This window comes from Symphalangus syndactylus, chromosome 11, assembly GCF_028878055.3.
Source record: "Symphalangus syndactylus isolate Jambi chromosome 11, NHGRI_mSymSyn1-v2.1_pri, whole genome shotgun sequence".
Lineage (NCBI taxonomy): Eukaryota > Metazoa > Chordata > Mammalia > Primates > Hylobatidae > Symphalangus > Symphalangus syndactylus.
In genome coordinates this window covers 64,696,931-64,722,921 of record NC_072433.2, presented here as the reverse complement: position 1 = coordinate 64,722,921, position 25,991 = coordinate 64,696,931, and the positions used below count along the sequence as shown (strand labels likewise).

Genomic DNA, 25,991 nt, shown 5'->3' with positions numbered 1-25,991 from the left:
CCTTACAGATAACATAAATAGTCAATTAACACATATTTTACATGTTATATGTAGCATATACTATAGTCTTACAATAAAGTAAGCTAGAGAAAAGAAAATGTTATTAAGAAAAACATGAGAAAAAGAAAATATATTTACTATTCATTAAGTGAAAGTGGATCATCATTAAGGTCTTCATTCTTTTCACCTTCATGTTAAGTAAGCTGAGGAGGAAGAAGAGGAGGGGTTGATCTTGCTGTTTCAGGGATTGCAGAGGCAGAAGAAAATCCACATGAAAGTGAACCCACACAGTTCAAACTCATGGTGTTCAAGAGTCAACTGTACTATTTTACTGAAATGAATCCAGTTGCATATTCAAGAAGGACTGGTGAAGGAAGTCAGGAATGAAGATCAGTAAGGACCTATAATAACCCAGGAATGGGATAATAGGGATTGTTACGTACTGAATTGTGGCCTCCCAAAATTTGTATTTTGAAGCCTAAACCCCAGTGTGGCTACATTTGGAGACAGGGCCTTTAAGGAGATAACTAAGGTTACGAGGTCATAAGGGTGGGGCCCTAATCCAATAAGACTAGTGTCCCTATAAGAAGAAGAGACAGCAGAGATTGCCCACTCTCTCCTGCATGCACACACAGAAAAGACCACACAGAGAGAATGCACCACCTGCAAGTTGAGGAAGGAGGCCTCACCAGACACCTACCCTGCTGGCACCTTTACCTGAGACTTCTAGGCTCCAGAATTGTGAGAAAATAAGTTTCTGTTGTTTAAGCCACCCAATCTGTGCTATTTTATTATGGTGGCCCTAGCAAACAAATACAGAGACATTGAGTAGATGGAATTTGTAAAAACAGAAAAAAAGGGCAAGGAGGGGAATTCCATGGACCTTACTGAAAACGAATCCTTAGGATCTGGTGCCTGATTAGATAAGGAGCCAGGGAGCCAGTGATATCAAAACTGATTGCAAAATTTCCAGGTTAGATGTCTACGACAAAGTGCAAATGAGATTGGGGAGCACTCCCAGGATAAATAAGCTTTGTCTATCAAGGGAATTCTTCATCTGGACTTGCACTTTCTGGGACCCAGAATCTTGAGTCTAGAAACCAGAAAGTGTCCACCCAAAGCCAGTGCTGACACTGAACTCTCCCCAGAACATGATTAGAATGTGAGAGACATGAGGCCAGCAACCTCTTTTGTGTTTGCTGCTGGATCTCTAGTACTTAGAACGAGAAATGGTACATGTTCAATATTTGCTGAACCAATAATGAGGCTTTATGAGGAGGACAGATAGATATGTCAGCCTTCAGGTCCTCTTTATTGACAAACGCACCATCGCCCTTTTCCAGGGTGGCTAAGTAAACAGTTTCTGCCAAGACTTTCTTGGGCTTCCTCACAGTCATGCCTACGCGGTGATGTTAGTTTTTTGCTCCATGTCTGGATTGCTAAAGTCAGCCTTTTGATACTCTTGCTTCAAGAACTGCTTTTGAGCCCTGGGATCTTACTTCTTAACTAGCTTAAGGTGCCTTGAGGCTGCAGCTCTGCCTGAAGGCCCTACTTGCTTTAGTACCTTCTGCAGTTCTGGTTTCTTAATCTTATTACACTGTGGCTGCTAGGGCTGTGAAAGGAGGTGCTCTGGAAGCTTGTGGCAGAAAGTCTCTCCCTTCTTGGGGTTTGACATTTGCTCTGCAGCATGGCACTTCCCGTGTCACACCATTAAACATCTCCAAGGCAACAGTCACTGGGGGCATGACTGATTACTTCTTCATACCTCATATTTGAGGCTTATAATATCATAGACAGAAATAGATTCAGTAAGATGTGGGAGAGCTTTCCAGGGTGCTCGACACTAGTGGCTATCAAACTTTAGCATATACCAGAACTGCCTAAACACAGATCGCGAGGCCTGAGAATTTGCACTTCCACCTAATTCCCAGGTGATGTTAATGCTACTTACTCAGGGATCACACTTTGAAAACTACGTCTGTACACGTAGTAAGATATTGCAAAACAAAAACAATGACAAAGAACAGAACAAAAAAAAACAAAATTAAAAAAAAAAGCCCTTCACCTGTGATGTTTCATTTTCTGAAACAAAACATAAGGTTGTGAATTTGAGGACGTCTGCAAGCCTCACAACACCAAGGACTTCTAAGGACAGGTTTTCAAGAGTCCCCTTTACCTTTTCTGAGATGTGGTAGTGGGGCTAGGGGAAGGAGAGCCTTATCTGTAGAAGTAAACTTCATGTTTAAATACACACCAGCAGAATGATGTAAATTTCCAGCACAGTACTTGATTTTCTTTTTCTTTTTCTTTTTTTTTTTTACTATATAGAGTTTAAACCTGAGAAGACAAAAGTCCCATTATGTTTTAAGAACAATAAATAAAGTTCTAGGAAGCAGAGGTCTGGAGGACAGGGCAGGGGGAGATAGTGTAAATTCAATCCAGTTTAAGTACACAAAACAGATACAATTATTTTCAAAATACTGGCAGAATAATAATAACAATGGCTGCTACTTCAGAGGTAGCTTACTATGTAACAGTCTTATACTTTACATGTTTTCTCTCTGTATACTTCTCTTGTGTTTTTACCCTTTAGATATGAAATCTTTCAACATCTCCTTTCTGTTTACCATTAACCTGAACACCCACCCAGCTTGGCTAGGTAATGACTTGCTTTCTCCTGAGCATGAAGTCATCAAACTTTTTTTTTTTGAGACGGAGTCTCGCCCTGTCACCCAGGCTGGAGTGCAGTGGCGCAATCTCGGCTCACTGCAAGCTCCGCCTCCCGGGTTCACGCCATTCTCCTGCCTCAGCCTCTCCGAGTAGCTGGGACTACAGGCGCCCGCCACCACGCCCGGCTAATTTTTTGTATTTTTAGTAGAGACGGGGTTTCACCATGGTCTGGATCTCCTGACCTCGTGATCCGCCCGCCTTGGCCTCCCAAAGTGCTGGGATTACAAGCGTGAGCCACCGTGCCTGGCCTATAGGTTATAAATATCCTACATAGGCCTCTCAAAAAGAAATGTGGCTAATGCTACATGTACTGCATTTCTCACTGAGATCTAAAAGACAAGGTTAAGACCCTTCATAACAGGGGATCTGATCTTTTTTAAATCACCAACATAAACAGCAACTTTAAAAGAAAAGAAATAAACCTCAACTCTTTAGACTTTTAAAGTGAACATGACATGTTAGGAGATACATGTTATGAGAATTGTTTTTTGTTATTAAATTAAGAAATCAAGCTAGTATTTAAGATTTTCCTTCTCCTAACACTTTTCTGAGCGAGAAGTATACACATTTATGTCATTTTAAGTACTAAATTACAGAAAATTCTGTAAGGAACTCAAATCCCTTACATACTCGTACAATTCAGATGGCATGAATTTTCACATTGATTACATTTTTAATAGCCTCTGTTTCCCCCTGTATGTTCAAGTGAGTATAAAGCAACAATGTTAGAGATGCCACATCTACAAGTACTTCTCACTTTTAAGAAATGGTGGAAGCAAGCCTTGAGTGGCTGTTCTTAGAACTCCAGCTATAAGGGGCTTAGAAACTCCCCTGGAAAGCTCTGAGAGCCATTTCATAGCGTAAATCCTGTATCAAAAAGTCACATTAGCCCTGTTTGAAGTGGGTGTGTGGGAAAAGACGAATAAGACATAGGGATCACTATGGGAAAACAGACAATTCTGCAACAAAAACCAGAAACAATGCAGTATAGTTCTCACAAATTTATTTGGAATATCCATAGTTTTAAGTTGTAGAAGAAGAATGGAGAAAAAAAAATGTTCCAGAAGATATCTTCAAATAGAACAGCATTTTCAGAAATGGCAACCTTTTGGATAGGATCATGAATAAAAATTTGCAACGTGGACTTCTGATGAATAATCAGGGACCAAATTTACCCTCCTTCCATTAACAACTAGAAAATCAGATAAAATATGTGAAATAACTACTATCAGACATTGAAAAATAGGTGGCTCAGGACTGTAATTCATGAGAGAAGGGAAACAGATGGAATATACAATATGACTACCCCAGCTTTCACCATGGAGGCAAATTCAATGTCTCATAGAAGGAAAGGAGTTCAAGGCAGAGCACAGTGGTTTTGTTGATGTGAGAAGACCAAAATCATGGCTCAGACAGGCTTTTGTAGCTGGGATTTATGGGGCAGTATTTCAGAAAGAAGGAAATACTTATGAAAGAAACATAGAGGGGCACTTGAGAGTTTAATAGGTACTAAAATATTTATGAGTAGGGTGAAATTCCTTAGACCAGAAAGAGAGTGACTGAAAAGCTATAAGCAAACAGTTTACAGAGCTCACACAGAACTAGGAGCTATCCAAGATCTACCAGCCAAAAAGGAGTGTCTTTGTTGATCACTCAGGGCATTCAGTAGAGAATCTAGCTGGGTCATACCTTAATAAAAAGGTTAAAGAATCCCTAGAGAAAATACTGCAAACCTACCTTTAAAAGCTCAAAAACAAACCTTGAAAGGATTAAATGGAACCAAAATTAACTTGTGTACCAAAACAAAATCCAACGCTCATTAAAGAAAGACAACAAAACTTAGACATTCACAATGTCTAGCATATAATCAAAATCACTAGATATCCCAAGAAGCAGGAAAATGTGACTAATAATCAAAAGGAAAATCAATAGAAACAGAATGACAGAAATTCGCAGACAAGAACATCAAAACAACTGTCATAATTATTGTCCAAGTATTGAAAAAAACATAAGCATTGTGAGAAGAGAAATGAAAAATACGAAAACAGAATCAAATAGAACTTCTAGAAATGAAAAATACAAGTTCTGAAATGAAATGGTCATTGGATGGAACTAAAAGCAGATTAGACACTACAGAAGAAAAGATCAGTGAGCTCAAAGACATGCTAATTAATTAACCAGGAGCTGGTTTTTTGAAAAGATTAACAAAACAGATAGACCGCTAGCCAGGCTAATAAAGAAGAAAAGAGAGAAGAATCAAAAAGACACAATAAAAATTATAAAGGGGATAAAAGCTTATGTTAGAACAGAAAGTGGGTCCAAATCCAATAATCTAAGATTCTACCTTAAGAAACTAGAGGGAAAAAAAACAAATTAAATCTAAACCAAAAAGAAAGAAGGATATGGTAAGTATAGAAACAGAAATTAATACATAGTAAATAGGTAAACAATAGACAAATGCAATAAACAAAAAAGCTGGGCAAGATGTGGTGGCTCACACCTGTACTCCCAGCACTTTAGGAGGCCAAGGTGGGTGGATCACTTGAGGTCAGGAGGTCAAGACCAGCCTGTCCAACATGGTGAAACTCCGACTCTGCTAAAAAAAAAAAAAAAAAAAAAATTAAAATTAGCCAGGCATGGTGGTGGATGCCTGTAATCCCAGCTACTTGGGAGGGTGAGGCAGGAGAATAACTTTAACCAGGAGATGAAAGTTGAACTGAGCCAAGATCATGCCACTGCACTCCAGCCTGGGCGACAGAGTGAGACTCAGTCTCAAAAAAAAAAAAAAAGTTTTTTTTAAAGGTCAATACAATAGATAAACCTCTAGCAAGACTGGTCAATAAAAAAAGATAAAAGACATCAATTAGTGATATCAAGACCCTAAACTATTAATAGGAATAATAAAGGAATATTAGAAACAAATTTATGTCAACAGATTCACAATTTAGATAGACATTTCCCTAGAAATATCCAAAGAAATACTCAAGAATAAACATTTTAAAATCTAGATTTCCCTCTACTAAAGAAATTGAATTTGTGTTTAACAGCCTGCTCACAAAGAAAACTCCAATCCCAGAAACATTCTCAGGTGAAGTCTACAAAATATATAAAGAAGAAATAATATTAACCCTACACAAACATTTCCATAAAATTGAGCAGTAGGAAGCCCTTCACAGCTCATATTATAAGGCCAGCATTATCCAAATACCAAAGACAAGGAAAAAAAGAATTTGCAAAAAAGGAAAAGTGCAGATAAAAATACCCCTAAACATAGATGCAAAAATCTTTAACACAATTGAGCAAACCAAACCTCCAGCAATAGAATAAAAAGGTAGTACACCATGACCAAGAGGTTCTTATCCCAAAAACACAAAGTTAGTTTCACGTTCAAAAATCAATCAATACGCAAAAGAATGAAATTGTATTTTTACCTCATTCCATGTACAAACTAACCATAAAACATGTTAAAACTAAACTTAAAAGCTAAAACTATAAAACTCTTAGAAGAAAACACAGGGACAAATTTTTATGACCTTGGATTTGACAATAGTTTCTTAAATATGATACCAAAAGCACAAGCCACAAAAGAAAAACTAAATTGGACTTCATCAAAATTAAAAAGTTTTTGTACATCAAATGACACTATCAAGAGAGTAACAACACCATGCAAAGAATGGGAGAAAATATTTGCAAATCATAAATTCGGTAAGGGTCAAGTATCTAGAGTATACTAAAAAGAAAACTCTTATAACTCAACTACAGAAAAATGAACAATCTAATTCAAAAAGAGACAAAGAACTTGAACAGACATTTGTACAAAGAAGATATACAAGTGGCCAAGGAGCACACGAAAAGACGCTCAACATCATTTGTCACTAGAGAAATACGCTTCAAAACTCCAATGAATTGTAAACTACAGTTGACCTTTGAACAACAGGTTTGAACTTTGTGGGTCCACTTACAAGCAGATTTTCTTCTGCCTCTGCCACCCCTAAGATAACAAGATCACCTCTCCTCTTCCTTGTCCTCCTCAGTTTACTCAACATGAAGACGACAGGAATGAAGACCTTTATGATGATCCACTTACACATAATGAATAGTAAATATATTTTCTCTCCCTTATGACTTTCTTAATAACATTTTCTTTTCTCTGTACTTTATCATGAGACTATAGTATATAATATATATAACATGCAAAATATGTGTTAATTGACTTTTTGTTATTGGGAAGGCTTCTGGTCAACAATAGCCTATTGGTCTCAAGTTTTTAGGAACTTCAAAGTTATATGTTGATTTCTTTTTTTACTGTGCAGGGGGTCAGCATCCCTAACCCCCACAGTGTTCGAGGGTCAACTGTAAAATCAATGTAAATCAAGTCAAAACTACAGTGAAATGTCCCTTCAAATCTGCTAGAATGGCTATAATTGAAAAAAAAAAATAAGTGTTGGCAATGATATGGGGAAACTGCAACCCTTAAACATTGCTGTTGGGAAGGTAAAATGGTAGAATGCTATGGCTTGAATGCATCCCCCCAAAATTCATGTGTTAGAAAATTGATGCTTAATGCAACTGTATTGGCGGGGGGGCCTAATGGCAGGTATTTGCCCTCATGAATGGATTCATGCCATTATATAAACGGCTTGAGGCTAAGTTCGATCTCTCTTGTACTCTTGCCCTTCTGCTTTCTGCCATGTGAGGGCATGTGTTTCCTTTTCTCTGGAGTATATAGTAAGAAGGCCCTCACTGGATGCAGGCACCTTGATCTTGGAGTTCCCAGCCTCCTGAACTGAGAGAAAATAAATTTCTGTTCTCTTAAATTACCCAGCCTCAGGTATTCTGTTACAGCAGCACAAACTAAAACATGACGCCAGTGTGGAGAACAGTTTGGCAGTTCCTAAAAGGTAAAGAGAGTTACCACATGACTCAGCAATTCCACTCCCAGGCTTATACCCCAAAGAACTGACAATAGGTGCTCAAACAATAACTTGTACTTATATGTTTAATAGCAGCACTATTTACAATAATCAAAAAGTAGAAGTAGTCCAAATGTTCATCAACAGATGACTGAATAAACAAAATGTGGTATATCCATACAATGGAATATTATTCAGCCATTTAAAAAAAATGAAGCACCAATACATGCTATCACATGAATGAACCTTTAAAAAATGCTAAGTAAAAGAAGCCAGACACAAAGGCCACTATTATGATTCCATTTATATGAAATATCTAGAATAGGCAAATCCAGAGACAGAGAGCAGGTGCTTGCCAGGGGCTGGGGAATGTAGAGTGACTGCCGAATGGTCATGGGGTTTCTTTTTGGAGTGATTAAAAAAAATTCCAGAACTTGATAGGGGTGATGGTTCCACAACATTGTGCACATACTTAATTGTACACTTTAAAATTGTTACAAATCTGAATTTTATGTTATGGGTATTTTACCACAATAAAAAAGTCAATGTGATTCACCATTGTAAAAGAACAAAGGAAAAAACAAACATCATTTCGATAGGTGTAATAAAATCTTTTGACAATTCACTTCTTATTTACAATAAGAATTCTCAATAAGTAAGTCGAGAAAGGAAACTTTTTTTAACCTGATAAAAAGTCTATGCAAAAACCCTACAGTAAGCACCATACTTAAAGATTGAATGCCTTTCCCCTAAGATCAGGAACAAGGCACAGGTGTGCACTATCACCAACGCTACACTGGGGGCTCTAGCCAATAAAATAAAGCAAGAAAAAGAAGTAAAAGATACAATTTGGGAAAGAGGAAGTAGAATTCTGTTTATTTACAGACAACATAATTGTACACATAGAAAATGCTAAAGGCTACAAAAACAGCTGCTAGAACTAATAAGTGAGTATAATAAAATCACAGGATACAAGGTCAATAAACAAAAGTCAGTTGTATTCTATATGCCAGCAATGAACCATTGGAAATTGAAATACAAAATACTACTTACAATAATATTAAAAAGCATAAAATTTTTCTGTAGACCTTCGCACTGAAAGCTATAAAAAAAGATAGAGAAATTTAAAAGTCTAATTAAATAGCGATATACAATGTTCTTGTATCAGAAAGCTCCTTATTGCTGAGATGTCAGTTCCCCCTAAATTGATCTATAGATTCAATACAATCCCAATCAAAACCCAACAGGTTTATATCTGTAAAAATTGACAAAATGATTATAAAAATTATGTAGAAATGCAATTGACCTAGAATAATCAAATGAATTTTGAAAAAGAACAAAGAAGACAAACTGCCTGATTTTAAAATTTAGTACAAAGCCACAGTAAACCATACAGAGTGGTATTGGCATAAGGACAAACAAATGGATCAATGGAATAAAATAGTGTCCAGATACAGACCCATGCATATAGGATCAATTAATTTTCAATAAAAGTACCAAAGTAACTTAATTTGGAAAGTATAGTCTTTTCAACAAATGGTGGTGGAATGACTGAGTATCCAAATGCATAAACAAAACAAGCAAAAAAACAAAATCCTTCCACCCTTACTTTACACCATACATGAATATTAACTTGAAATGGATCACAGAATTTAAGAAGGAAGCTTCTAGAAGTAAACATAGGAAAAAATCTTTGTGAAATTGAGGTAAGCAAAAGATTTCTTTAAAAGAATGTAAAAGGCATGAACTATAAAAGAAAAACATGATAAATTGCAATTCCTTGAAAATGTAAAAGTCTGCTCTTTTAAAGATATCTTCAAGAAAATAAAAAGGCAAGCCACAGACTGGGAGAAATATACATCCAATGACTTGTATCTGGAATATATTTTTAAAAGTCTTACAAGTCAATAATCAGAAGCAAACAACCCAATTTTAAAAATTGGGCAAAAATTTAGAGGAGATACTTCATAATACAAGAAATAAAAATGGTCAGTAATCATATAAAAAAGACTCAGCATCAATTAGTCATCAGTGAATGAGATACCAGCATACAGCCACTAAAATGGCTAAAATGAAAAAGACTGACAATACCAAGTGTTAGCAAGATATAGAACAATAGGAATTCTCATACATTACTGATGGGAATGTAAATTACTACAATCTCTTTTAAGGACAGCAGTCTCTAATATTTTCTTATTAAAAACATACACTTACCATGGAAAGGTGGAATTTCATTTCTAGGCACTTACCCAAGAGAAATAAGAACATAATGGAAAATGGCCAAAGGCTTATCTATGGACGTTCATAGTAGCTTTTAAAATAATAGCCCCAAACTGGAAACAACCCAAATGTTCATTTGTAGGTGAATAAATACACAAATTGTGGTACACCCATAAAATAGACTTCTACTCAAAGATGAAAAGTGACAAACTACTGATAAACACAATAACACGTATGAATCAAAATCCTTATACTGGGTGAAACAAGACAGACACGAAAGGTTATGTGTATGATTTTATTGACATGAAACTCTAAAACAGACAACTCCAGGCTAGTGGAATGGAAGGAAGACACTGGTTACTTGGGGTCTCTGGTGGGGGTTGGGAATTGGCTGGGAAGGAGCACATGACTCAGGCTGATAGAACTGGTCTATATCTAGACTGTGGTGATGATTACGTGGACACATTACAAGATGACTTTCTTTGTCAAAACTCATCAAACTGTACACTTTAAAATAGGAGTCCCCAACCCCTGGGCCATGGACCCATACCAGTCCGTGGCCTGTTGGGGACTGGGCCACATAGCAGGAGGTGAGCGGTAGGCCAAGCAAGCAAAGCTTCATCTCTATTTATAGCCACTGCCCCTCACTCACATTACCACTTGAACTCCATCTCCTGTCAGATCAGTGGCAGCATTAGATTCTCATAGGAGTGCGAACCCTATTGTGAACTGCATATGCAAGGGATTTAGGTTGCACACTCCTTTTGAGAATCTAATGCCTGATGATCTGTCACTGTCTCCCATCACCCCCAGATAGGACCATCTAATTGCAAGAAAACAAGCTCAGGGTTCCCACTGATTCTACATTATGGTGAGTTGTATAATTATGTCATTATATATTACAATGTAATGATAATAGAAATAAAGTGCACAATAAATGTAATGTGCTTGAATCAACCCAAAACAATCCCCACCTTCGATCTGTGGAAATATTGTCTTCCACAAAATTGGTCCCTGGTGCCAAAAAGGTTGGGGACCGCTGCTTTAAGAGGTATATGTTTTGGCTGGGCACAGTGGCTCACGCCTGTAATCCCAACACTTTGGGAGGCCGAGACGGGTGGATCACGAGGTCAGGAGATTGAGACCATCCTGGCTAACATGGTGAAACCCCGTCTCTACTAAAAATACAAAAAAATTAGCCAGGTGTGGTGGCGGGCACCTGTAGTCCCAGCTACTCGGGAGGCTGAGGCAGGAGAATGGCGTGAACCTGGGAGGCACAGCTTGCAGTGAGCCAAGATCACACCACTGCACTCCAGCCTGGGCAACAGAGTGAGACTCCGTCTCAAAAAAAAAAGATATATGTTTTATTGTACATAAATATCACACTTCAATAAAATTAATTTTAAAAAAACTTACAACATTTACCTCATGTTATGGACTGAAGTCTGTCCCCCAAAATTCCTAAGTTGAAGTCCTAACTGTCAATATGACTATATTTGAAGATAGGGCCTTGAGGGAGGTAATTAAGGTTAAATGAGGATAAAGGTGGGGCCCTAATCCAATAGGACAGCATCCTTGTGGGAAGAGAAAGAGACCCTATAGAGCTCTCTCCATACACGCACAGAGAAAAAGCCATGTGAGGACACAGCAAGAAAGTGGCTGTGTGCCAGCTGGGAAGAAGGGCATCAGCAGAAACCAACCTTGATAGCACCTTGATCTTGGACTTCTAACCTTCTGAACTGTGAGGAAACGAGTATCTGTTGTTTAAGCCACCCAGTGTGTGGTATTTTGTTATGGTAGCTGAAGCCGACTAATATACTGGACCACCAAACATAAGATAATAAATTCACCATCCCTTACGAATCATATTATTCTTGGGCCTACTTTGTCTTCAGCCAATTAAAACTTTCTTAGAGCATATACTGAGAGACCAGAGGATGTTTTAATTCTGCAAGGGAAGGCCTCGGCCAACAGTTCACACAACTAGTTCATGTGCTAGAGCCAAAGTGATGAGGAGAACACAACTTTTAGGTCTGTAAAAGCCATGATTGACACCAGTCAGACTTTACCAGGGCCAAGTGAAAGGAAGAGACAGGAGCACCTCCATCACACTCACTTGTGTGTCAGATCAGATTTCAGTGAAGCAATTGCTTTCTCTTGGCTTCTCATTGAGCCTCACTTAGCACTGGCCGCTAAACTATAGACTGTAGACGTCTTTTTCTCTTCTATTATCCCATTTATCAAATAAATTCTGCAACAGATGACTGCATTGGTTCTCATCTTTCCACTAATTATGATTCATTTATTAAGAGCAATATATTTCAGCTAACAAACTAGATCTACCCCTCTCCTTTAAAGCTATCTTAGTGGCACTCCGAGTTTGGTTATGAAGAAAGGCTTCCAGAGGGAAAGCAGCCTTCATTTTGACCATGGCATGCTAAACTGTTGCAGTCAAGGACCGGACTTAGAACTCCCTGGAAGGCTTACCCCTCCAGGGAAACCAAAGGGCATTTTGGCACTCAAGAACAAAGCCAGACCACAATCACCCTTGATAACAACCAGGTCAGCTGACTCAACTTATGGAGAAGAATTAATAAGAACATGGGCAAAGGACAGGCACCAGGTGGCAAGCCTGACCAATGGGCTGATGATAACAACTCACACCATGTTAGTGCTGGAAGGGGCCTTAGGGATATTCTAACGTCACCCTAGATCTTTTCCTCACTCCATATTCCATCTGCCTGCAAATCCTGTTAGGTCCACTTATAAAACTGATTCAGAATCTGACCATTTTTTGCCATCTTCACTGCTACCATTCTGGTCTAAGCTGCCAAAACCTCTTGCCTGGATGACTGATGGCCTCCTAGCAGGTCTCCTAGCTTCACCTGGCTCCCCTCAGGCTATTCTCCATAAGCAGCCAGGATGAGCCTCCTACAAACTGTCAGACCCCGCTCTTCCCATCTGACCTGGTCTTTATAGCCGACCACAGTCCCTGAGCAGCCTGGCTCTCCACAACCTCTCTGCCCTCAGCTCCTGCTGCCCCTCCTGCTCACTCCCTCCTGCTCCAGCAGCCTCCTTGCTGCACCATGGGCACGCTGACATGCTCCTTCAGGGCCTTTGCACCCGCTATTCCTCCCGCTTGAAATATTCTTTCACAAATATCCAAAAATTTCACAAATATCACTCCCCACTTCCTTCAGGCTTCAGCTCAGATATTACTTTATCAGTGAGGTATTCTCTGACCATGTTATTTAATATAGCAATGTTCCCCACCCCATCCTGGACAGTTATTATTGCTCTCTCCTGCTTTATCTTTCTTTTTGGTGCTCACCACATCTGACACTTGCATCCTTTCTCCTCTCTCTCTTCTTCCCTTTCCTCTCCTTCTCCTCCTCTCCTTTCGTTCTTGACTTTATCCCCACACTTGAAGGTAAGCCTCAAGAGAAGAAGATCTTTGTCTGGCATATATTAGATGCTCACTAATTATGTGTTGCATGAGTAATAGAAATATGTCCTTTAAGGATGACAAGTCAGAGCGGAGAAGCAAGGGTCCTAGGCTGCCTGTGTCCTCCCCTGCTGCTCACAGCTCTCATTGCCTTCCAGATTTCAGGCCTGGGGAAGAGGGGGTGTGAATGACAGCAGTGCTTGCTGTAGTGCAGAGAAAAACCCTGCAGACTGGGAAAATTCCTAGAAAGGCAGAGGGAAGGGCTTAGGGGAGAAACAGAAGACCAACTACACCTGGGCCAAAGCAAGAGGCCATCTAGGTGTTTGAGACAGGCAGGAGCAGATAATGTGGTGGTCCCCAGCCTCTTCTCCCTTCCCCCACTGAGGGCTATGCTTTACCCTCAGACTTCCTCATCAGGGTACCAGCTGAACTGGTACAGAAGCAAGATTTTGATTCTCTAAGCCTTCAGTCACCCATTCAGCATTTGGAGCAGACACAGAGCCTTGTCCACTGACTCAAATGTCCTAGACAATATTACATTGTCCTCTGTGTGTTGTGATGCACAGGGTTGAAATACACTGCTTTATCCTTCCTTCTACTCCCTTCACTATTTCCTCCCACTCCTACCTTCCTACTTATTTTCCTCTTGTGCAATCCTTGCAGCCGTGAGATCTTTTCTGCAGTTGCAGAGATCAGTGGGTGGGCTGTGGTCTTTCTGACAGAAGTTATTCTCATGATATGAGTGACATCACATTGAGAACCCCCAGTGCACGCCATATTAAAAGATCCAAAATGCCCTTCCTTAAACAGAAAAACTTGCCCAAGAAAAGACAGATTGTGAAAATACTTCAGTGGCCATTGTCCCCCTGAAAATGCTATTCTGGAATAAAACTGGGTGTTTCCTCTTCAAGACGTGAAAATGAGTATTGCAAAACGATGCACTTTAAACAGGAATGCTGTTCAATGGCTGTTTGACAAAGATGTTCATAGTAAGCCCTTTATCAATATTATTCATCTCAACCTTCCTAATATCATTCCATCGCAAGCCAGGACAGGATCTAGAACTCCTCAACTTTCTAAAATACTCTTAGGTTACTAAGAGGGTCTTTTGTGAAGTTTTCAAACAAAGATTTAATTAAAAGCTCCCTGAGCAAGTTAATTTTCCTATTTCAATTGCATGCTATTCCAACAAAGATGGTCTTGAATTTGTTTTTTAATATTAACTAGAACTAGAAAATAGATGCTAAAACCCTAGAGAAGTCATGTTTTCCTACTCTTTAATCAGCCATGGCCTCTTAAACATGTATACAATGATAAAGAGCTTGTGATAAATACATTTATTAAGTCACTTACTTTCTTAGTAACGTCCTGACCTTAGTAACACCCTTCATAAGTTTCACTCAAAAGGAGTAATATTTACAATGGAGAATATTGGCTGGCCATGTATGCTAGATGGTTGCTTTTTCATTTGTTTATGCCTCAGTGTAATTGTCTTAATCTTCTAGGGAAAAGTTTAAAAATTCTTTCGAAGATGAAAACCAGGGCTGGAATCAGACAACACCAGGGTCAGGGAATGCACACCTTGGTATGGGTAGGAGAAAGTAGACTGCTTGAGAGATAGAAGCTCTGGATTCTAGTCCCCTCTTTGCCATTTTTGCCATAGTTCATCAAATCTAAAATACCACTAATTGTAGGGAATGCCATCACTTTATGTATCACTAAGAAAAGAATGCTGCCCATCAAACAATGACAGCCATAAAAGATATGAAAATTGCTCCCACTGGCCACTCACTGCTTTGATTTTTTGTTTTCATCTATAGATTAGGCTATATCTCCTGGCTTCAGTTTAGTTACTTCACATTAAGAGGCAACCCCTTTGCACACCTCTCAATATTGAAACATAAATCTACCTGTAGGTACTTGTGGGTATCTTTTCTTCCTTAAAAGCATTTGGCTGCTACTTTGCAAAACAAACAAGCAAAACAAAACTGAAATTGCATCATCCCTCCAATGCCAAATATTTGCCTCATCAATATCAAATTTATCCCCATGCTCTGTTTCCTTGACTCCCTGTGTAAACAATAACTTTTATGTCAAGGCCAAATCATAGTGTAATCTTTGTGAAGTCATCTTAGCCAGCAATTAAACTAAACACATGTATTATCAACCATGCACCTACTTCAACGAATGTTGAAAACATAAAAAGCTGAAACTGTGTACACTGTGTACACATTCATAGACAAATCCATTACAACCACTGCCTGGCTGACAGCAATTTATAAGAAGCTGTCCCACCAGCAGTAGTGATCACAGATTCAGACCTGTAATCAATTCACAAGACACAATAGGTTTTAATCTATCACTGCCTTTATTTAGCTTTCTAGTAGCAAACAGAATGGGAAACACAGTTTGCATAGTATCTGCTATCTCGTAGGAAGGCCCAGCAACTACCCACAGTTGCAGAGTCTTGGCCTCCCCTCTGCGCACTATGGTGCACATAGTTGCCAAAGATGAAGAGTGTGGTTCACCCTGCCCAGGAGAAATCACTGCTTTGGTTTCCTTCTGGATTCTTTCTTGCTCCAATCATGGAGGCCCAAGGCCACTGGCCAACTCATAGCTCTTCCAATCCTAATGCAGTCTCAGGAATCAATAGTTTTGCAATAATCAAGACAGATAATTCACCCCAGGTACACAGCAATCCAACTGCTGTGTTTCCAAGAAAAAGATGGCATGAGAAGGTAAGTCTGCAGTCATCTTCCCAGGCAGGTCAATGGGAAAAGGTTCCAGGCCTAACTCTCAGGTATTAACACATCCTGATTCCAGGGTCATTAAAACGGGAGAGGAAGAGGGTGCCTCTTAGAAAAACTGAAATGCTGCTTTTCCAAATCAATTTAACTGACAACTCTCATTGTCTTAACTGTAACAAGGATAATAATTTTAAGGGGCTATTTAAGAGGATAGTCTCTTGTGTTCCTTTTGGCTGTACGATCTAATTAGGAACCTATGACTTTAATATGCGTAGGCTGTTGGAGCTTTAAAGTGGTAATGCAATTACTGCCATACTAACAAATACATGCTTCCTGGGCACGCCAGGGAAGCCCTGGGAGCTTGTATGGCAGAGCCTCTGGGTTGTCTGTGATGCTGGGACACAGGCTGGAATGCAGGACACTGGGTGTGAGGGGCTCCATGAGCTTCTGAAGCTACAAATAATAATAGCCACCATTTTTGACACCTAGTCTGTAACAACCACTTTACATAGATTATCTCATTTAATCAGGACAATAACCCTGCAAGGGAAGTATTACTATTCCCATTTGACAGATGCGGAATACTACTGGCAAGCAATGGAGCTGGGATTAGTACCCAGGCAGTCTGCTTCAGAGTTGGTGCTCCTAACCCCTCGGTTTCCCATCTCTAACCCACAGCCACCCTGCTTCACATTACAGTCAACGCTGTCAATAAAAGTTTGCTTGATATAAGTAGTAACATTGGGCCCCTTTAAATATTACCCAGGGAATTCAGAAAAATAACAGTTTTGGGTTAGGAAATGGTGGGGGGTGGTGGGGGCAGGAGGAGATGGATGTGAGATAAAGAGGAAGATGACTCCATAACATGGCTCAGTAACCTACCGGCCCCCTCCAATGAAAACAGCATGAGTACATCTCAGGATGTGCTGTCTGACAGAGACAGTGTGTTATGGCCTGAATTGTGTTCAACACCATTCTTAGGTTGAAGTCCTAACTCCCAGTACCTCGGAATGTAACTGTATTTGGAGATAGAGTCCTTAAAGAGGAATTAATTTTAAATGAGGTCATTAACATGGCTCCTAATCCAATATGACTGCTGTCTTTGTAAGAAGAGATTAGGACATAGACACACAGAGGGAAGACCATATGAAGACAGAGGGAAAAGATGACCATCTACAAGCCAAGAAGAGAGGTCCTCAGAATTAACCAGTGCTGCTGATACCTTATAGTTCTGGAGGCTTTTAGCGTCCAGAACTGTAAGGAAGTCAATCTCTGTTGTGTGAGCTATCAGTCTTTAGTACTTTATTATGGCAGCTCTAGCAAACTAATACAGAGTGCTATGTATTTACCATTTTCTCTTTCTGGACACACCGAAAAGCATTTCCTTGTCTCCATACATCAGGTTGAGGTCTGTGTGACTAGTTCTTACCAAAAGACTGTAAATACAAGAAATATGCTTCATTTCTGAGCCAAGGCATTTACAAGCAGGTGTTGATTCTCCGCTGTCTCTGTTTCCTCCGTGCCATAGGACCGTCAAGACTGCATGTTCTAGATAGTACAGTTACGAGATGGCAGAGCTCTGATAGCCTGGTGTCCTGAGTGCCTCTGTGGAGCTCGGCACTCTGCTAACCTGCTTTGGACATAAACTGTGAGTGATAAATAAATCTTTAAATTTTATTTTTTAATTTTATTTTATTATTTTTATTTTTATTTTAAAAAATTTAAAGAAGGGTCTCACTATGTTGCCTAAGCTGGTCTTAAACTTCTGGCCTCAAGCAATCCTCCTGCCTCAGCCCCCTAAAGTGCTGGGATTATAGATGTGAGCCACCATGCCCAGCCTCTTTCTATTTTTTAAGCTACTGAGGTTTCAGGGTTGATTTGTGACTGCAGCATAGCCTAGCCACTTCTCACACACAAAGCTACCTCAGAAAAGCCAGGGTACCAAAAACAGATATTTCAGGAATTCATGTGATATTAGATAAAATCATACTAAGTTGTTGTTTTTGTAGGCAAAAAATGGTCAAATATGGACAGTTTCATTTGTGTGACCTCTAACTGCACATATTTGCAGACCCTTATAGTTGGAAAAGACCTTGGCAACCAACAAGTCCTACCATCCACAGTTTATAGACAATACATCTGAGATCCTCTCAGATTAAATGATTTATCAAAAGTCCAAAAACATGTTAGTGAAGAATTGGACCCCAAATCAGAAATTACATTTCATTTGGGGACGGCAAGTTAGCAGTATGTATTTAAAAGTATATATCTGGCCCGCACAGTAGCTCACACCTGTAATCCCAGCACTTTGGGAGGCTGAGGTGGGAGGATCGCTTGAACTTAGGAGTTTGAGACCAGCTGGGGCAACACAGTGAGACTCTGTCTCTACAATAATTAAAAAATTAGCTGGGCATGGTGGTGCATGCCTGTAGTCCCAGCTAATCAGGATGCTAAGGCAGGAGGACTGCTTGGATGGGGAGGTCAAGCCTGCAGTGAGCCAATAATGCACTACTCCCCTCCAGCCTGGGCAACGGAGGGAGATTCAGTTTTTAAAAAATAAAGCATGTATTTAAATAGTAACCATGATCTTTCACATAATAATTCTACCCCTAGGAACAGATTCACCAGAAATATCTAAACAGGTATACAGAAATATATAAATAAATGGATCCACTGTGTGATCTTTCACAAGTACTGTATGTGACTGTGAAAACTGAGAAATAATCCAAATGCCCTTTCACAGGGATTGGTTAAATAAATTACGGTTTACCCATCTGCTCTCAAGCCTACATAGTTAAAAATAAAGGAGTCAATCTCTTTGCTGACATGAAAAGACACCCAGATCATATTGATAAAAACAAGAAAGTCTGAGTAGAAAAAGAAAATTATCACTCATAAAAGATTTTTAAATCTCTGTGCACTGAGGTGTATAAAGCATCTGACACTTAGTAGGCACTTTTTGCCCCCTCTTTTTCTTCCTTCTTGCATGTCACTTGGATCATTGTAAATACGCCCAGCTGGCTGGTTCAGCTCCACCACCTACTAGCTGTGTCATCTCAGATGAGAAGCCTCAGCTCTCTCATTTGTAAAACTGAAAGAAATAGTAGCGCCCAGGCACGGTGGCTCATGCCTGTAATCCCAGCACTTTGGGAGGCCAAGGCAGGCGGATCACGAAGTCAGGAGTTCGAGACCAGCCTGACCAACATGGTGAAATCCTGTCTCTACTAAAAATACAAAAATTAGCCAGGCATAGTGGTGCGCACCTGTAGCCCTAACTACTCGGGAGGCTAAGGCAGGAGAATCACCTGAACCTGGGAGGCAGAGGTTGCAGTGAGCCGAGATTGTACCACTGTACTACAGCCTGGACAACAGAGCAAGACTCCATCTCAAAAATAATAATTATTATAATAATAATAATAGCACGTCCTTCAGAAGGTGTTGATAGGATTACATGAGAGTGTTTACATAAAGAGCTTAGTCCAATGCCTAGCGCCTAAGTACTTAAAAAATTTTCACCATTATGTTGATATTCATCTCTGAAAACCTGAAGAAACAAGGTTCTTTGTGGCTTTTTAATCTCTTATAATAATTATCTAGTAAAAAAAATTGTCATCCTGCTTATTTCCCTTCCTGAAGCTAAATTAAAAAGCTAAAGAGCAGTGTTATTAAAAAAGCAAATACATAATATATTGAATTTAAAATGTGTTAATTAACTGATTCGCCATAAATAAAAATAAGATGTGTATATAAAGTAAAAAAAAAAAGCAGTGTTTATCTCAATAAACTCTGGCAATATTAGGCATCCAATATTTAATACAGCTTTTAAAGACAATTTCACTATTTCATTACCAAACTGATAAGCTGTTTTCTCAGAAGTTGATATTAACTGAGTCATTCCCAGGTAAGTCAATTGTTTATCAGGTATAATGTAAGGGGCCTCCATGAGCTCTGCAAGACACTGGGCTGTCTTCTACTGAGGGGTCAGTCTAGGGCTTCCCCTCTACTCATGCCTATAATAGGGAGGTTGTGGCTGGAATCTTTCAAATGCACAGAAATGATGTCTTCTAGGATTATGTAACCAAGCTCAAACTTTACCAGGACTTTCTGTGTGAGATCCTTCCCAGTGCATTCTAAGCATTAACTAAACCAGTCAGGCTTACTTCCACTGATCTTTAAGCCTGAATGATTTGTGTAGCCCTATAAACAGATTGGAATTAAAATTCAATTCACCCACTGATCTAGTATCTCTTCCGTCCATAAATGCTCTTTGGAACCAAGTACAATATGTAGCAAGACTGCAAAGAACTAGTGAGCATTCACAGGCTAAGTCTGGCAGATTACTGCCAGAGTGGAATCCAGAATTAAAGGCTCTGAGCCTTCCTGGCAGCTGAGGCCAGGACAGGTTGTACGGCTCGCCCAGAGTTTCACAACTGGTCAGTGGTACCACTGGCGCTTGGAATCCAACTCCCTGGCCTCCCAATCCATGCTTTTGCCACTGCTGATGAATTGTCATTCTTCTGTTTTTGCTTCTTGGAAAACCGAACCTCTACAAAGTTAAAATAACTTATTCAAGGTCAAGAGGGCAGTCAAGTAGAACTGGCAATGCAAACTGCCGGGTTATAAAATCCGAGAGGGCGGGTCCTCTGGCCCTCGCCTCCCCCGGGGACCTTGTGTAAATGTTTTCGTTGATTGTCTCCCAACACACAGTTTAGAGGAACTCTCTCTTCTAGGTTAGTACTGTAGGTCCAACTTCAGGTTCAGACAGAAGCACCTGTCACTATCAGAGCCAGCACGCCCGCAGCCACCCTGACCTCCCGACCGACTGTCCATGGAAGGCAGCCTGGGCAAATAACTACCGCTCAACTGCGGAGGTCTTACCGTCCTAGTAACTCACACCTCGCCGCCAGCAGTGTTTTTCTGGAGCTGGCAACCTGGGGACGGGTAAACTGGTGTCAGATTGAGCCAGAAGCAGAATGGATGGGCACAGCTAGTCTTGAGGGTATAGAGGAGCCTGTGGACGGTTCAAGGCTTCTAGCCAAGCCTTTGTAAAGGCTGCTGCAAGCCTCACCTCTCCCAGCAGTCCTCAGGAGCACAGCTACTTTGATCGTGGTAACTAGGTGCATTTCAGAGGACACTCTGAACGCCTAGCGGAACGCCCCCAAGTTCAGAGTGGCAGCGCCGCCTGCGCAGCTTCCCCCTTGCACTAAGCGTCCGTCCCTACCACAGACTGTTCTCCCGGACACTTTCCTGCGACCCCGCAGCGTGGGACCCTTCTTTGTACACACGTTCCGTCTCCTCCTCTGCTTCGCTCCACCTCCAAACATCCCTTCCCACAGGGGATGAGGCGGGTGGTTTAGTCCACGCTCCGTCTATTCACTCAGCTAGCGTTGTCCCTAGAACTTAGTGCAAGGGTGAGGGTGGGGATGGTGGTGGGGGTGGGGGTGGGGGTTGGGGTGGGTGCCCCATCGCAGAGTCCCGAGCGCTGGAGCTAGGCACTGAGGTGCGCGCGCAAACACACACACACACACACACACACACACACACACACACACACACAGGTGTACACACCCCAGGCTGGGGCTGCCGGCGACTCACTACTCAGAAGGGGAGGCAGCTTTGCAGCCACTGGAAGCACGAGGAGGAATGCAGGGGCCCCACCGTCCCGCGCCGGGGAAGCGTGGAAAACACCAGGCGCAACAGGAGCCCGTGGAGCCGGCCCGACGGAGAAACAGGTCCAGCTCCTGCTGGCAAGCGCCAGGTGGACGCGAACGGCGGCTGTCTGTGGTCAATTATTATTGGAAATAATGAACCTGACGGTTACACTAGACGCTCGAGGTGCTTCCCACCTGGAAAGGAAGGAGGTAGTTGGCACTAGGACACGCAGGGACTAAGGGCGAAAAGAAAAGAAAAAAAGCCACCCTAGCACCCGGGTGTCTGAAAGGGGGCCCTGGAGCCGGCTCTGGGCTTGTGCCAGCTGCCGGGTGCCCAGGTGTGAGGGGGCGGCCGAAGGCTGCGCAGTCCCCAGCGCTGGGGGCTCACCTGGCGCGCGCTTGGTGGGCAGTACAGCTGGTCCATGCCGGCGGCGTGCGGCTCCTGGGCGCCCTGGTGGTGCCCGTGCCTGGCGCCTTAGCCCCGCACAGAGGGCACCGGCCTGGCGCACCCTGCACCCCACTCCCCGGGCCTCGTGCCCACGTGAAGTCTCTGGTTGCTCCGTGGGACTCTGGCAGCAAGCCTGAGCCTCCGCGCCTTCACTTTCCAGACGCGTCCCCGGGCCGGCGGGTGCCTGGGTCCTAGCGCCCCTCCTGGGGTGTGGAGCCCAGACTTTGAGCCCGCTGAGCTGCTCCGCTCTGGGCAACACCTTCCCGGCCCCTCGAGGGTAGTCCAGCCTCGCTGGAGCTGCCAAACCTGGAGCCTTTCTTGGGACTCAGGATTCGGAGTCCCAACACCCCCTTTACAGGTCTCCACTTTCCTCTTGTTGGGCCTTTAACCCCAGGAAAACGCTGAAAGATCAGGTTTGCCTGCAGCCCGCAACTCACAATCATATACACTATGATTTTAAAGAGATTTTCAAGTTAGAGATATTGGTCCCTATACATATATAACACATCCTATGTAATAAAGACAGGTTTTCCTCCAAGTAAAAGAATGAATATGAAAATAACATCTCCTGGGCGCGGTGGCTCAGGCCTGTAATCCTCACACTTTGAGAGGCCAAGGGGGGAGGATCTCTTGAGGCTAGGAATTCGACACCAGCCTCAGCAACGTAAGGAGGAAAAACCTTGAAAAAAAATCTATTAGGGGCTGAAGTTATCCCTCAGCCTTAACTGTAGGGACAATTTACAAACATGAGTCAAACATGGATCAAACCAAAGGTGCAGCTAAGCTTCTAGAGCCGCCCCCCACCCAACTCCCCTCCAATCTGGGTAGATAGCTGGTATCACTAAATGTCTAAGCAGATACTATGAAGCTTTCATACACTTTCAGGAAGTAATACATTGTACCTAATTAAATGCCTCAGCCTTAAATGGCCCTGGCATCTTGCTTGCAGCTATTACCATGCCTGGCCCATACCTGGCTCCTCTGGGGTGGAGGGATTTTGAACAAAGGCCTAGAGAGCATTTGCAAGGCATTTTCCTCCTCAGCTGCCCACAGTGCTGAGTCAGTCCAGCCAAAACCAAGACCAACAACAATCTGTGCCTGCTGACTTTCTCATCCAGAAAGGCTGATGAGATTTCTAATGGCAGAAAAGAAAAATAAGTCATTTTTAGAAATAAAACAAGAGGAAAAATTATTATTTTTAACATTAGCCATAAAGGCCCACAAAAAGGCATGAATGCAGTATGAATATGGCCTTCACCACGTTTTTCTAGGCGCCCGAGCATTTTTTCACAAAAGCATTCCTCCATGTGTGGACAAACTTTAAGATGACTCCCAGTGATCCCCATCACCTGGTGTCCATGCCCTTGTGTTGTCCCTTCCCCTTGAGTGTGGGCGGAACTTGTGACTTGACTTGCCACCCACCTACGGAACATAGCAAAGGTGACCAAATGTCACTTCACAGATTAAGTTATACAGTTTTGCTAGTAGAGGCTTTCTCTTGCTGGCTTTGATAAAACACGCAGCCATACTGGGGAGGCCCACCTGGCAGGGAACTGAGGGTGCCTTTGTTCAAGGGCCCTCGGTCCAACAAACTGAAAGGAGGTAAATTCTGCCAAAAATCAGGAGAGCCTGAAAGTGAACCCTTCCCTAACTGAGCCTTGAGATGCAACTACAGCCCCAGCTGAGATATTGATTGCCGCTTTCAGAGTAATCCTCAAACAGAGGATCTAGTAAAGCCATATCCAGGCTCTGACCCACAGAAACTGTGAAATAATAAATATGTGTTGTTGTAAACCACTGAATTTGTACTTTGTTATGTAGCAATAGCAAACGAATATACTTTGTCTTTCCACAGAAGGAAAAGTGAGGCAAAGGGGCTTAGGTAGAAGGGCCAAGGTGATTTAAATTAACAGCATGATCTATCATTGTTTCACACTCACAGTCTTTTTAGGCCTGGGTAGACAAGGAAAAGCAGAACAGCAAAGAAATCAGAAAGCAAAGCATCAAGTGCAGGCTGAGATTTGTAGAAGGTAAAGCAAGGCAAAAGAAGAACTTCAATAAAGTCTGATGCAAAAACAACCCAACAGATTAAAGGACAGTTTGAAAACTCTGGGTACATTGACCCAGGTTAAAAATAAATGTTTTCTGAAAGAAAAATAAATAAGTTAAACAGAAAACAAAAAGAGAAAAACAACAACAAAGGGATGATGAGGAAGGATAAAGGCACCAAATCCTCTGAATTCCTCTTCTCACTATCAATAAAAGAAAAGAAAAGCCATACTATTCACTTCTGAGAGAGTGAGAATTTTCCAGAAGAGCCAGTTAAGAAGTACTAGGAGGACACCTGCTTACAGTATATGTCTGTGGCAACTGGGAGGTTGTCTATTTTGTCCTGAAATATTGCATAAAAATTGACAGTATCTTAAAACCACTAGCCTGAGTTCTGATGGTTTGCACATACAGTAATCCCCACTTAGCCACAGTTTAAGTTTCTGCAGTTCAGTGACCCACAGTCAACAGTGGTCCAAAAATATTAAATTGAAAAATTCCAGAACAAACCATTGATAAATTGTAAATTGCATGCCATTCTGATAACATCTAGAGGTGTCCTGCTTCCGTCTGGCCCAGAACGTGAATCGTCCCTTTGTCCAGTGTCTCCATGCTATCTCCACTACCTCCACCACATCCCCCGTGAGTCACTGAGTAGACACCTTGGCCATCAGTTTTACTGTTGTAGTATTCCAGCGCTGGTGTTCAAAGCACCCTTATTTTATTTAATAATGGCCCCAAAGTGCAAGAGCAGTGATCCTGGCCATTCTATATATCAAAGAGAAGCTGTAATGCGCTTCCTTTAAGTGAAAAGGTAAAAGTGCTTGACTTAATAAGGAAAGAAAAAAATTGTATGTTGAGGTCGCTAAGACCTACAGTACACTAAGATATTTTGAGAGCTAGAGACCACATTCACATAACTTTTATTACAGTCTATTGTTATAATTGTTTTATTTTGTTATTACTTATTATCATCAGCCTCTTACTGTGCCTAATTTACAAATTAAACTTTATCATAGGTACGTACCTATAGGCAAAAACATAGTGTGCACAGGGTTCAGTACTATCTGTGGTTCCAGGCAGCCACTGGGAGTCCTGGAACATATTCCCTGCGGATAAGTGGGGATACTGTATTTGTTAGGTTTTAAGTGTCTTTGGATGCCTCATGTTTAAACATGGTTTTTTTTCCTCCACTTCTGCCATCATACAGAGAAACGGAGCCCAACACTCAACCCACTGGATATTTATCACCTACCATGCACCTTGAAGAGACTATGGAGTGGTAGAAGATTTTAAAAGGGGAAAAAAGAAGGGAGAGACAAAAAGGAAGAAGAAAGAAAGAGAAGGGACAGGAGGAGGAAAGAGAAGGAAAGGGAACTGAAGCAAAGGGAAGGAAGGAAAGAAGGAAAAGAGAAAAGAAATCAAAGGCACAGAATTCCAAGTCTAGCTGGGGGTGGGGCTGTGGTATCTAAAATCGCATACTGAAGCTCTGCTCTCATGCTCCCCATGGCCGCCTGGACAACTCCAAGCATGAGTTCCATCAATATCACGCAATGAAAGCTTCTGAACCATAAAGCATCATCTCCCTTCCAAATCTGATTCCTAGTGGTTCATGCTACTAACAACTCTCCAAATTCAAACCATGGCCATCTGGCTTTCCTTCTTCTCCCTTGCTCTCCATATCAACCAGCCACCACTTCCATTATTGCATCACTGCTGTCTGTCCCTTTGCACCCCTACCGCCAGTAGGGAAACAGGCTCAGTGTGGGCCCCTGTCCTCTCCCTCTG

At 41.5% G+C, this 25,991-nt stretch overlaps 1 protein-coding gene and 1 long non-coding RNA gene across 5 annotated transcripts in view; one reads left to right on the top strand and one right to left on the bottom strand.

The window, feature by feature from the left end:
- The window catches only part of PDE8B (phosphodiesterase 8B), a 254,887-nt gene extending 232,610 nt beyond the window's left edge, over positions 1-22,277 (bottom strand). For all 4 annotated transcript variants that reach the window (XM_055232603.1, XM_055232606.1, XM_055232605.1 and 1 more), the window contains exon 1: positions 22,095-22,277. In XM_055232603.1, the coding sequence (XP_055088578.1) occupies positions 22,095-22,130 (36 nt within the window). In that variant the 5' untranslated portion in view covers positions 22,131-22,277. The remainder of the gene's footprint in view (positions 1-22,094) is intronic.
- LOC134731739 (uncharacterized) lies at positions 674-25,515 on the top strand. Its single transcript, XR_010114261.1, has 3 exons — positions 674-741; positions 17,584-17,703; positions 25,414-25,515. It is a non-coding gene; the product is annotated as an uncharacterized lncRNA (long non-coding RNA).
- Positions 25,516-25,991: the final 476 nt, after the last annotated feature.